Source organism: Schistocerca americana, chromosome 2, assembly GCF_021461395.2.
Source record: "Schistocerca americana isolate TAMUIC-IGC-003095 chromosome 2, iqSchAmer2.1, whole genome shotgun sequence".
Taxonomy (NCBI): domain Eukaryota; kingdom Metazoa; phylum Arthropoda; class Insecta; order Orthoptera; family Acrididae; genus Schistocerca; species Schistocerca americana.
In genome coordinates this window covers 841209430-841221953 of record NC_060120.1, presented here as the reverse complement: position 1 = coordinate 841221953, position 12524 = coordinate 841209430, and the positions used below count along the sequence as shown (strand labels likewise).

The 12524-nt window shown below is 42.7% G+C and overlaps 1 protein-coding gene across 3 annotated transcripts in view; it reads left to right on the top strand.

Annotated features, from left to right (window-relative positions):
• Positions 1 to 4207, top strand: part of LOC124595590 — a 477082-nt gene extending 472875 nt beyond the window's left edge. For all 3 annotated transcript variants that reach the window (XM_047134384.1, XM_047134386.1, XM_047134387.1), the window contains one exon: positions 3450 to 4207. In XM_047134384.1, coding sequence (XP_046990340.1) covers positions 3450 to 3519 — 70 coding nt within the window. In that variant the 3' untranslated portion in view covers positions 3520 to 4207. The remainder of the gene's footprint in view (positions 1 to 3449) is intronic.
• The last annotated feature ends 8317 nt before the right edge of the window (positions 4208 to 12524 follow it).

The window sequence follows — 12524 nt, the reverse complement described above, 5'->3', positions numbered from 1 at the left end:
GAGTAAAAGTGGTACAACTCCTAGACAATTTAATTAGCTTCGTCGGAAGCAAAGAATCATGCCAATCGGTTCAGTAAATTTGAAGTTACCATACCGCGCGATAAAAAAAAAAGTCATTTCAAGTAAAAACGCGTTTGAAGTTTTGACTGCATATAAATGCAATATTATGCAACTTACGTTCAATCTGCTATCGGGTCCATAAACTAGTCCTTCCTCTTCCTCAGAGAGGATCTGCGCCATCCTGCGCTGATACAGAGCCGCTCGTATGGCCGGTGACAAGTTGTTTTCGGCCGCTTGAATCCGGTGGTCGTCCGAATCGTTGGCGAACTGCGTCGAATAGAGTCCCAGGGTGACGTCCATCGTTGTCATGGTCTTCAGAATTGCTGAATACCCTTCGTTGAAGCTGCTCACTGCCAGGAAAGTCGCAGTCTCCACAGTCTTCGCACCAGACTGCAAATGCTTGGGGGCTAACTGCCAAACAGACGCGTTCAAACTTTCATATGAATTTTGTTTCCTCCAAAGCACTGGTGCAATAACTCGTCCTCCGAAACGGCCTCGTAGATCGGATAAATCACTTTTTGAACTTCTTTGGAGAGCAGCTGGCAGTGTTGATATTCGTCTAGATGTCCGATAGCCTTTGCAATGCGCCACTTGCACCAACTATTTTCCCCAGCCGGACAATTTTGGTGTTGTGGGTGGTCATCCGTCGAAAACTTGTGGAAATACGTTGCCCAAATTGCCTTCTTTATCTGTTCCACCGAATTGGAGGGTTGGGTTGTTTGGGGAAAGAGACAAAACAGCGAGGTCATCGGTCTCATCGGATTAGGGAAGGACGGGGAAGGAAGTCGGCCGTGCCCTTTGGAAGGAACCATCCCGGCATTTGCCTGGAGCGATTTAGGGAAATCACGGAAAACCTAAATCAGGATGGCCGGACGCGGGATTGAACCGTCGTCCTCCCGAATGCGAGTCCAGTGTGCTAACCACTGCGCCACCTCGCTCGGTCCACCGAATTGGAATGCCGTCGGATTGCCAAGCCGTAGTACGTCGTAAGCTCCTTGATCACTCTATAAGTTTTAGTCATGGGCAAACACATAGAATAATTTATCGCGGCTACAAAGTCGAAATCCCCGAAAAAAATTGGTGCGTAAAAAACGCCAATTTCAGGCAGGTGCATTTTTTTTTTTTGTTCAACCACGAATAAGAAACATTTCCGTTCCGTGTTCGGAAAAAACCGTTTCAGGAGTGGATTCTAAACACTTTTATGGATCCAAAAATGCAATTTAAAAAAAATCGATTTTTTGAACCAAAAGATAGTAAACTTCTCCTTAATTGAACTTGTAGTACCGTATACAGTAAAACTTCCACGCTACCAGATCTTCGAAATGGCTAAAACTAAAGAGTGTAGTTTAATCAGGCTTTCTCCTTTTAATGTTCATTTAAATGTGACTGAGAAAGTCACTAGGTGAAAAGCAATGTGCCAAAAAACAACAAGAAATTTACATTCAGTGATTCTGAAATCCTGACAAAAGAAGTCATTGCAAGTGCTACACCACAGGACTGGTCTCAAATTGTCAGCCATACCAAGAATGTAGTTGAAGAGACATGTATTCATGGACTGTATGGAGTTTTGAGTAACACGTTACGTCTCTTATTGCTGTGTAAACATCTGCTCCTTTAGCGTAAACATAGCCGATTTTACAGGTATACTTCTCGCTAACATTCTAATGCTGTCAACAATTGTGGCAGAATCAGAAAACAGCATGTTATTAAACTCGCAAATGGGGGCGAGACATATCAATGGTTCAAATGGCTCTGAGCACTATGGGACTCAACTGCTGAGGTCATTAGTCCCCTAGAACTTAGAACTAGTTAAACCTAACTAACCTAAGGACATCACAAACATCCATGCCCGAGGCAGGATTCGAACCTGCGACCGTAGCGGTCTTGCGGTTACAGACTGCAGCGCCTTTAACCGCATGGCCACTTCGGCCGGCGACATATCAATAGTTATTCTCATTATGAAAATAAATGTGCAGCTTCTTAACTCATTTTGATGGAAACCCACAGCAATTGTCGTTTTACAGGCTATTGACGGTCCATAAGAATTGCACTGTTTCATTAAAAAGAACCTGTAGTTGCTTGAATACCGTGGTAGATGTGAAAGTTTCGCTTATCAATCATATGGCGAAATGCTCTTCTCTTTGCGTGCTATTATTTGCCAAAATCTTGATTCGATATCCCGGTCTGTTTATGAGATACTTTTTCACTGGTGGCTGCGTTCGTGACAGAGCCCTTTACATACATTCTATTTTCTCGATAGAGTAGACAGATAGCGATATCCTTCGACGTTTAGAGAATAATTTAATACGTTATCTAAATTTAATGATCAGTAACATATAACCTAACACACACCAAACTCAAATTCTCAGTAGCCCCTATTTTTCACTGCAAACTTCAAGAATTTCTTATAGTAGTTTAGTTAATACTGAAATATCACAATAACTATGACCAATAATGAAATGATAGGTAATTTATCATGAAGCTGACGAATGAAGCTTTAAGATGTGCGAGACTTGAAGTTTATTACCGTGCAGTTTCTTTAAAATCGTTTGAGAAAGATTGCAGACCGGCCAGCTTGCACAGCTGACGTGTTCAGCACAGATTGGCAACTACATTTCCTTGCTCTCGCTCCGTACTGAACTGTCAAAAGTCGCAACTAATTTTAAACGCACTATCGAGAGAACGATGCCATTTATATGTTGCCAGGTAGCAGTCTAAGCGTCTCGGTATAGTTTTATATGGGCAGCTAATTAAGCCTACGATCTTACAGTGTGCATCTCGCATTACTGGTAAGGGAAGTATCGCAGCTCCAACAGATAAAATAAAAAAAAATGTTTTGATTCAGGTTGCTTATAATCATATTTTCGCTTCTTGAGTAAGTGCGGACAGAAAACTATTTACCGTGAAGATACCCAACACTACAGGATGATAGGAGATTTGAGGACGTTCGGCTCTTCACTTATGTAATATAATGGCACACTCAAACTCGTTCTTACGATGTTATATGGCTACCAGTTTCGGTACTTCAGTACGCCATCTTTAGGCCATAACTGAAACTAAGGAGGTTAACTAATCGTCTATGCGATTCTGCAGTGGCCGACATCCAAGAACTGGTTTTCGCAGACCACCTGTAACAACAATGTTGTGTCTCCAACCATCAACTGCGAGAGTTGTCTATATACATAATGAAGTTTGCACAGAACCCTTAGTGCGCAAGTCCTACTCGACCGTCTTCTATTTTTATCTGTTGCAGTTTACACAAACGTTGGTGGTATTAGGACATAATTATAGTGCTATTTCACAGTACTGTTAGATTTTATAGTTTAAACGATTAAATCACTGGATGCTTTACGTGGACCGGTATTTGGAACGTCCTTTTCTGTTGACAGGTACGGCAAGCAGAGCGCCTGCATGACGAACTTCCGGCTGAGGCTGTACTGCTACTGCCGGACGTCGTGAGTGTGCCGAGGAGAACGGTTCCAACTCTTTGCACACCTGAGTTATGGCCCCGTCTATCCACAACTGAAGTCGGAGCTACGATGAGGAGTGACCAGACTGATATTTCAAATTCGCAAGCTACTAGCGACACCAGTTAATTACAGACTGTACAAATGCTTACTCAACAGCAGTTCGTTAAAACTATGTTGTGGAGTGCTGTGTAGGCCATATAATGGACCATTTCTTACACTGCCGTGTAAAAGTGAGTATAGAACTTCTGAAAAGTTTCGTTGTAATTCTACCTCGAAATCTGAAGTACAAAAGCGCTCCTGTATGGACAGAATCTCTTTAGGTGTACTATGAACAGACTTTTTCAGGAGCATCAAGAGACACACAGTAGGGTTGCTTGCAGCTACTTATCAATTGCTTTCACAGTGCCATACAGTTTATTCCAAACCAAATACGTTTTTCTTATTTAGAACATATGGGTGAACTTTCCTACCACAAGTAAGAGAGAGCTGGTTTCTCTAAAATTGTGTTGGACTATTCAGTGTTTATATGTCTTGATGTTAAACTATTTCAGTGTGTGTGTGTGTGTGTGTGTGTGTGTGTGTGTGTGTGTGTTATGAGACTTAGCAGAAACATTCCTGCAATTCGTCTGAATATCGTGTAAAACACGATAATGTAAAATAATACGACGAAAAATGTATATGCGTTTCATTTATTTGTGCAGTGGCTCACCCCCAAAAAATTTAACCATAATATACTACGAAATATAATTGCTGTACCTCCATTGCGTCTTTTGACGTGAGAGATGCTTACCAAATTCACTACTTTTACGTGTATGCTTAATACGCCGAGTCCAACAGAACTGTTAATGTTGTTGTGACTTCTACATTTTACACTTCATGCCACTTCATTGTCCAAGATCCAAAGCACCTTAATGCTCTCTTAATTACCCTTAAATGGTTCAAATGGCTCTGAGCACTATGGGACTCAACTGCTGAGGTCATTAGTCCCCTAGAACTTAGAACTAGTTAAACCTAACTAACCTAAGGACATCACTAACATCCATGCCCGAGGCAGGATTCGAACCTGCGTCCGTAGCAGTCGCACGGTTCCGGACTGCAGCGCCTTTAACCGCACGGCCACTTCGGCCGGCTTTAATTACCCTTACACGGGTGAAACTGATAAACAGACTAAACAAGTAAAAGCTGCATGGCCGCAAGAAGTTTCCTTTATTTCTCATCTGTTGTAGCAATTCCACCATAGCTTGTGAATACGTTGAAAGATGAAACTGTATTTCTCTTTCACTTATTTCACGAACGTCAGAAAAATGTTGTGAAAACACTGCTGTACAAATTGATTGCAAAATACACTCATGCGTATCAGTAGAGTGATTTCATTGATTTGTTAACCCGAATTTGGGAAGCAAATTAATGTAATGGGCTTTGTTATGTCCATAGTGGGAAGATGTTTAGATGACGATTGTTTATTGCATTATCTAGCTTAAGACACTAATCTACAATAATTCATTTATTAACTGTGGGCAATGAACGTAGATCTGACATTTCCTATCAACAAAAATAAATGGATATAGCTGCGCCAGGAGAAGAAAAATAATTACAACACAAAAAAATGGTTCAAATCGCTCTGAGCACTATGGGACTTAACATCTCAGGTCATCAGTCCCCTAGAACTTAGAACTACTTAAACCTAACTAACCTAAGAACATCACACACATCCATGCCCGAGGCAGGATTCGAACCTGCGACCGTAGCGGTCAAGCGGTTCCAGACTGAAGCGCCTAGAACCGCACGGCCACACCGGCCGGCCATTACAATACAGTAATAGCTTTTATGTCCACGAAATACAAACCTTTGGGACTAATTCTACTGAGAGTTCCTTAATTACTTAAAATGAAGTGAATGAATCAAATCAGTTACATTCTTTCTATCACACACTCGGATTATAAAAAAAGGAAAAAAAAAAACACAGTCTGCCCATAATATTAACGATGATGTAAGGATCGCTTCATGAGCGTTAGTTATTGTTTTGAGACAAATGAAACTTTTGCATGAAGACTTTACCATAGTGCTTTAGTGCAGGTGCTCTTTGACTAGCATACTGTGACTAACTCTCAGTTTTGACATTATGTCAGTGAGAAGACGAACAGTGGATGTTGTGTGTGTATATAACGTGACCTGCTCACAGACGTACAGCAGGTCTCTCCCACGTCTCCTAGATGGTTCTGAGGCGGCTGGCCTAGGGTTCCATTGACCGGCGAGACATTTCCTTTCTTGAGACCATGGGCTCCCACAAAGACACTTAATCTCATGATACACAGCGATATCGTCGGCAGTAAATGGTGCGACACATGACGCTGTTATAAGTCTCCAGAGTATACCAGAAAATAGCCTGCCCGGCTAGCCGCGCTGTCTAACGCGCTGCTTCGTGAGAAGGAAGGCGTGCCAGTCTCCGGTGTAAGGCGTATGCTTCGCCGGCGATGGGCGAGGCATGACAGAGTCTCTGACCAGAGAGTAGTTTATCGTTAGTTGTTGCTTGTCGCTAGTCTGCGCTTGTCTGCGCGAGTCGACAGTAGTAGTCTGGAGTAGTCAGTAGTAGTCGGACGGAGTCGGCATGCGTCGGCTGTGTGCTCTGCTCGCGACTCTGGTCAGGACTCTGGAGGATGAGTATTGTTGTAGAAGGTAAAGAAGCAGCACTGCGCATATTTAATAATGTATGTTAATTATAATTTAATTTGTTCAAAAAAATGCCCCAATAATAATTTTTATAATATAAAGTAACTCTTTTTTTAAAAAAAGCATTCATTTGAATTTAAAGAATATTTCCAAGACATGATCACTCCTTCCAAGAATCAACAGAAAATATACGCCAGCATTGCACGATGCTGTGTCGAATGATATCTAATTAAGAGAAGATATAATTTTAGTTTTTATTGAGGTAAGAATTTTTTGCTTTTTTATTCAGAATACAGGGCCGAAGGGCAGCGCTGCTGTCCTTATAAAATTTAGCAGGTTACTGAATTTTTTTATCATTTTGGTGTTTAGGAATATTTCTGTTTCGAACTTGACATTAAATGAGAAAAGAATTTTGTGGGAATATTAAATGTGAATACATTTTTGCACACAGACTATAAATGGGAGCCAATTTTGTTCAGAGGTCACAATATTAAAAAAAAAGTCCATTTAATTATAATTCTGTGGGCAGGTTACACTTGGGTTTTTTTACATTTTTCTGTGGGGAGGTTACACTTGGCTCATTTTCATTTATCATATTTTGTGGGGAGGTTACACCGGCACGATCCGCCCGGCGGATTAGTGTCGAGGTCGAGTGTACCGGCCAGCCTGTAGATGGTTTTTAAGGCGGTTTGCCATCTGCGTCATCGAATGCGGGCCGGTTCCCCTTTTTCCACCTCAGTTGCACTATCAGCGAGTGCTGCACAAAACTGTCTCCACGTACGTGCACACCAGAATTACTCTACCACGCAAAAACATTGGGGTTACACTCGTGTGCTATGAGATGCTCCCGGGGGGTTGGGGGGGGGGGGGGTACTGGGGCCGAACTGCACAATAACCCTGGGTTCAGTGTGGGGCGGTGGAGTGGTGGGTGGACTGCTGTGGCCTGTGGTGGGGTTGTGAAGCACTGAGGGCTACGGTGGGGCGTAGCCTCTCAGTCGTTTCTAGATCCCCAATTCAATACACAATAAAATACCAGAAAATAGAGCATGGACTGATGTCAGTATAAACGAAATGTCGATATAGGATGTAATGTCTTCACATGAAAACGAAGGGTACACAGCAGCTTCCCTACTGTGGAGCACCCCGTCCAGCCGTAGTTGCGACATATATACGAGGGCAGTTCAATAAGTAATGCAACACATTTTTTTTCTCGGCCAATTTTGGTTGAAAAAACCGGAAATTTCTTGTGGAATATTTTCAAACATTCCCGCTTCGTCTCGTATAGTTTCATTGACTTCCGACAGGTGGCAGCGCTGTACGGAGGTGTTAAAATGGCGTCTGTAACGGATGTGCGTTGCAAACAACGGGTAGTGATTGAGTTTCTTTTGGCGGAAAACCAGGGCATCTCAGATATTCATAGGCGCTTGCAGAATGTCTACTGTGATCTGGCAGTGGACGAAAGCACGGTGAGTCGCTGGGCAAAGCGTGTGTCATCATCGCCGCAAGGTCAAGCAAGACTGTCTGATCTCCCGCGTGCGGGCCGGCCGTGCACAGCTGTGACTCCTGCAATGGCGGAGCGTGCGAACACACTCGTTCGAGATGATCGACGGATCACCATCAAACAACTCAGTGCTCAACTTGACATCTCTGTTGGTAGTGCTGTCACAATTGTTCACCAGTTGGCATATTCAAAGGTTTGTTCCCGCTGGGTCCCTCGTTGTCTAACCGAACACCATAAAGAGCAAAGGAGAACCATCTGTGCGGAATTGCTTGCTCGTCATGTGGCTGAGGGTGACAATTTCTTGTCAAAGATTGTTACAGGCGATGAAACATGGGTTCATCACCTCGAACCTGAAACAAAACGGCAATCAATGGAGTGGCGCCACACCCACTCCCCTACCAAGAAAAAGTTTAAAGCCATACCCTCAGCCGGTAAAGTCATGGTTACAGTCTTCTGGGACGCTGAAGCGGTTATTCTGTTCGATGTCCTTCCCCATGATCAAACGATCAACTCTGAAGTGTATTGTGCTACTCTTCAGAAATTGAATAAACGACTTCAGCGTGTTCGTAGGCACAAAAATCTGAACGAACTTCTCCTTCTGCATGACAACGCAAGACCTCACACAAGTCTTCGCACCCGAGAGGAGCTCACAAAACTTCAGTGGACTGTTCTTCCTCATGCACCCTACAGCCCCGATCTCGCACCGTCGGATTTCCATATGTTTGGCCCAATGAAGGACGCAATCCGTGGGAGGCACTACGCGGATGATGAAGTTATTGATGCAGTACGACGTTGGCTCAGACATCGACCAGTGGAATGGTACCGTGCAGGCATACAGGCCCTTATTTCAAGGTGGCGTAAGGCCGTAGCATTGAATGGAGATTACGTTGAAAAATAGTGTTGTGTAGCTAAAAGATTGGGGAATAACCTGGTGTACTTCAATGCTGAATAAAACAACCCCTGTTTCAGAAAAAAAATGTGTTGCATTACTTATTGAACTGCCCTCGTACCAGAGCCCTCTGAACGCCAGTAATGTGTGGTGGGGTATTCGGTATGACCACTGTCCTTTGGCATAGAGTATTCTGTGCATGTTTAATTTAATGTAAGTGTGAGGTGTGAATTCGCCACTCGAGGTACGTGATTTCTTTGTTTTACAGGTACTATTTCACCACTCCTGTTGTAACTATTATGCTTCATTCAGTGAATTAAAAAAGGCTGGTTTGTTTTCGACGGTAAAGTGTCGTGCAATGTTGTCGTTCATGAGCAAGCAGTGCTGTGTCTTCTGTAGTAAACTTCCCCGTTCTGCTCCTAAACGAGCAGTTGGAAACGACCGACCGCCGTGTCATCCTCTGCCAATGGCGTCATTGGACGGGATATGGAGGGGCATGTGGTCACCACTCTGCTCTCCCGGTCGTCGAAGGGTTTCCTGACCTTGGAACCGCTAATAATTGGTCAACTGCACCAACCACCACCTCTCCCATCAAGGATAAATCTCTCATAGTATCAGGAATCGAATCCAGATTCCTCATACGATAGTCAGTTGCACTGACTGCTCGGCTGCGGAGGCAGATTGTGTTTGCTGTCGGATGACCAAATAAAGAAATGATTCAGAGAGCCTGGTGGTTGGTGGAGACAGCGAGGAGGCCGATTTGAATGATTAAAGTAAAAAGTATTATTAGTACAGTTATTAGTATGCACTAGTTGCTGAAAATGTGCGATTTATTGCTGGAAGTTCCGATGTACTTTTATGTTTGAACAGACATGGCTTGTGGCTGTAAAACTGAGCAATGCTCACTGATCAGAACTATGGTGCTTTCTAAGGAGCCTACAGACTGGATTTCCTTTCGTTTTCACAATTAACTATTAAACAATACCATGAGCTAAGTCCACCACAACATTAGTGGAACATTTAGCTGTCATTGTTACTTGAGCACAACAAACTATACTAAAAATGAAGTGTTTTGGAGAAATCTGTAGTGTAGTGTATCACGTAAAACACGAGTGTACTTATGAAAAGCACTAAATAGATGTTACCTTCCTAAACAATTACACTGAAGTGACAAAAGTCAAGGTATATCGCCGAATATCGTGTCGGACCTCCTTTTCCCCGACGTAGTGAAGTAGCTCGACGTGATATGGACTCAACAAGTCGCTGCGAGTCCCCTGCAGAAATATTGAGTCATGCGTCTTCTCTAGACGTCCATAACTGCGAAAATGTTGCCGGTGCAGGGTTTTGTGCACGAACTGACGTGTCACTTATGTCCCGTTCATGTAAAGCGATCTGGGTGGCCAAGTCATTTCCTCGAATTGTTCAGAATGTTCTTCAAATCAGTCGTGAACAATTGCAGCCTGGTGACATGTTTGGCAACATGAATGGTTGCAAATGGTCTCCAAGTAGTACCCGAACATAACCATTTCCAATCAATGATCGACTGAGTTGGACCAGAGGATACAGTCCATTCCATGTAAACACAGCCAACACCATTATGGAGCCACCACCAGTTTGCACAGTGCCTTGTTGACAACTTGGATCAATGGCTTCGTATGGTTTGCGCCATAGTCGAACTTTACTATCAGCTCCTACCACCTGTAACCTGGACTCATATGACCAGGCCACGGTCTCCCAGTCGTGTAGGGTCCAATTGATAAGGTCACAAGCCAGGACAGAATTTGTAGGCGATATCGTGCTGTTAACAATGGCACTCGCATAGGTCGTCCACTGCCATAGCCCATTAACGCCAGAGTTCGCCGCAGTGTCCTAACGAATACGTTCGTCGTGCGTCTCACATTGATTTCTGTGGTTATCTCATGCAGTGTTTCTTGTCTGTTAGCACTGACAACTCTACGCAAGCGCCACTACGTTAAGTGAATGCCGTCGGCGATTGCGTGATCTGTGCTTCTTTTTCTTGATACCTGTGGAATATCATTATTAATGGGAACTGTCCTAATTCAACAATATCTGTCTTTGACTGTACTGAGGAGAAAAATGTGCTAAATTGAGAAAAATAGGTCTCCAGTTTTAATGTAACACTTCGACTCTATGTTAATAATTTTGTACATAGTTTCCAGGTAAATAATTATAAAAAAACTGTAGGCAGGCAGAACATAGTTTGTAATCATTTCTCAGTCTTTATTGTCTGGAAGATTTGTTTGAACATCAGCCGAAAATTTGTGTATTCGTATTGCAAGTAGCCAAGTTGCAGAACACTGTTAAACATATCACTGAACTTGTTCTGCAAGATGTCCAATAGTTTACACCACTCGAAAGCAATTGGCACAGAGTACAGTGGAGCACATTGAAAATACTGTTTGCACTGAATACACTTAAGACAATCTTCTACATGCTCAAACACGCCAACTGTTCTGTAGTTATAAATTATAGCTTCCATTTAGGTAATATCACGTTCTTAAGCCAAGGAAGACATGAAAGTTTCTCAAAGATGCAGATCAGAACACTTTATAAAATCGGTAAAATGGTAACTGATATCTCTGTTCACTCCTGGGCCTTAGATTTGACACGGAAAGTTGTTATACATCGTCATTAAAAATTAGAACACTTCTACGTTAAACTGTGTGTTCCAACTGTCTTATTGCTGTTCACAATGACACTGCTATTTACTTGGCAGTTTTCTCGCACACAGAAGCCATGATTTGTTGTAAGGTAATCATACATTATGTTAAAAACCAGAGCGAAATCATACATTATGCTAAAAATCAGAGAGAAGTATTGTGTTATATCCAGGTCCATAACATAACAGTAAGTTACACAGAGTTGCTGCAATGTCCAACTTTTTTTTTCGTCAGCCAGTTCCACTTTACATGGTACGTGAATGGATTTTTTATTTACTCGAAATGCTTTTCAGCGCTTGCTTACAAATTTTTTCCATATATTTCTCATGGTGTGACACTGCCATTCCCAAGTAGCAGAAATGGTGCTTTCGCATTGATGCTGTGTCTTGCAGAGATGAATTTGCAGAATTTACCACATAGCGAACTGTTGAACGCACCACACGTTTCCTTCTTTAACATTACAGGCTGTCCTTTCACTAATTGTTCTTGGCTATCCACTAGTACTCAACTGCCTCCTGTAACAGCACGAAGGTAATCCCAAAAGTAAGGTCTCCTATTTTTTTTATAAGTACATAGACCTGTTTATTTCTACAATGGTTTACATCAGTTTACAGCTTGAACATTAAGCTATTTTTCGACATAATCATCATTTCTGTCGATACATTTGTGTAGGTGCTGTGGCAGTTTTTGTATGCCCATGCCATACCAGCTCGCCGCCATGCTGTTCAGAAAGTTATGAACCTCTTCTTTCACTTCGTCGTCGGAGCTGAATCGCTGGTACCACAATTAATGCTGACAGGTACTGTGAGACTCTGAAATAACTCAAACGGGCAATTCAGAACCGGAGAAGAGGAATGTTGAGCAAGGGCGTACACATTCTCCATGACAACGCTCGTGAATTATCAAGAGACATGAATAATTGTGAAATAAATATAAAAACAGCCGAATCTCCCTGATTCAGTGATACAAGTTACCACTTATGGATATAACTGCAGCTTACTCCTCTGAAAGCACCTTCAACCAACTCCCTCTCCCAGAAAATGAGATCCCCCCGATATTTATCGCTTCTACCAACTTTAACATTTCCCCACCTATCCCGCTCCACATCAGGGCTCCTCACTCCACCTCCAGCTCTACTCATGCCTATCCCATTCCTGTTTCAACCACTACCTTAGCCATTCATCACACTACTCGCCACCCTCTGTCTTTCCCACCATCTGTGTTGTCCCAATATCCACCTCATCTCCTATCTA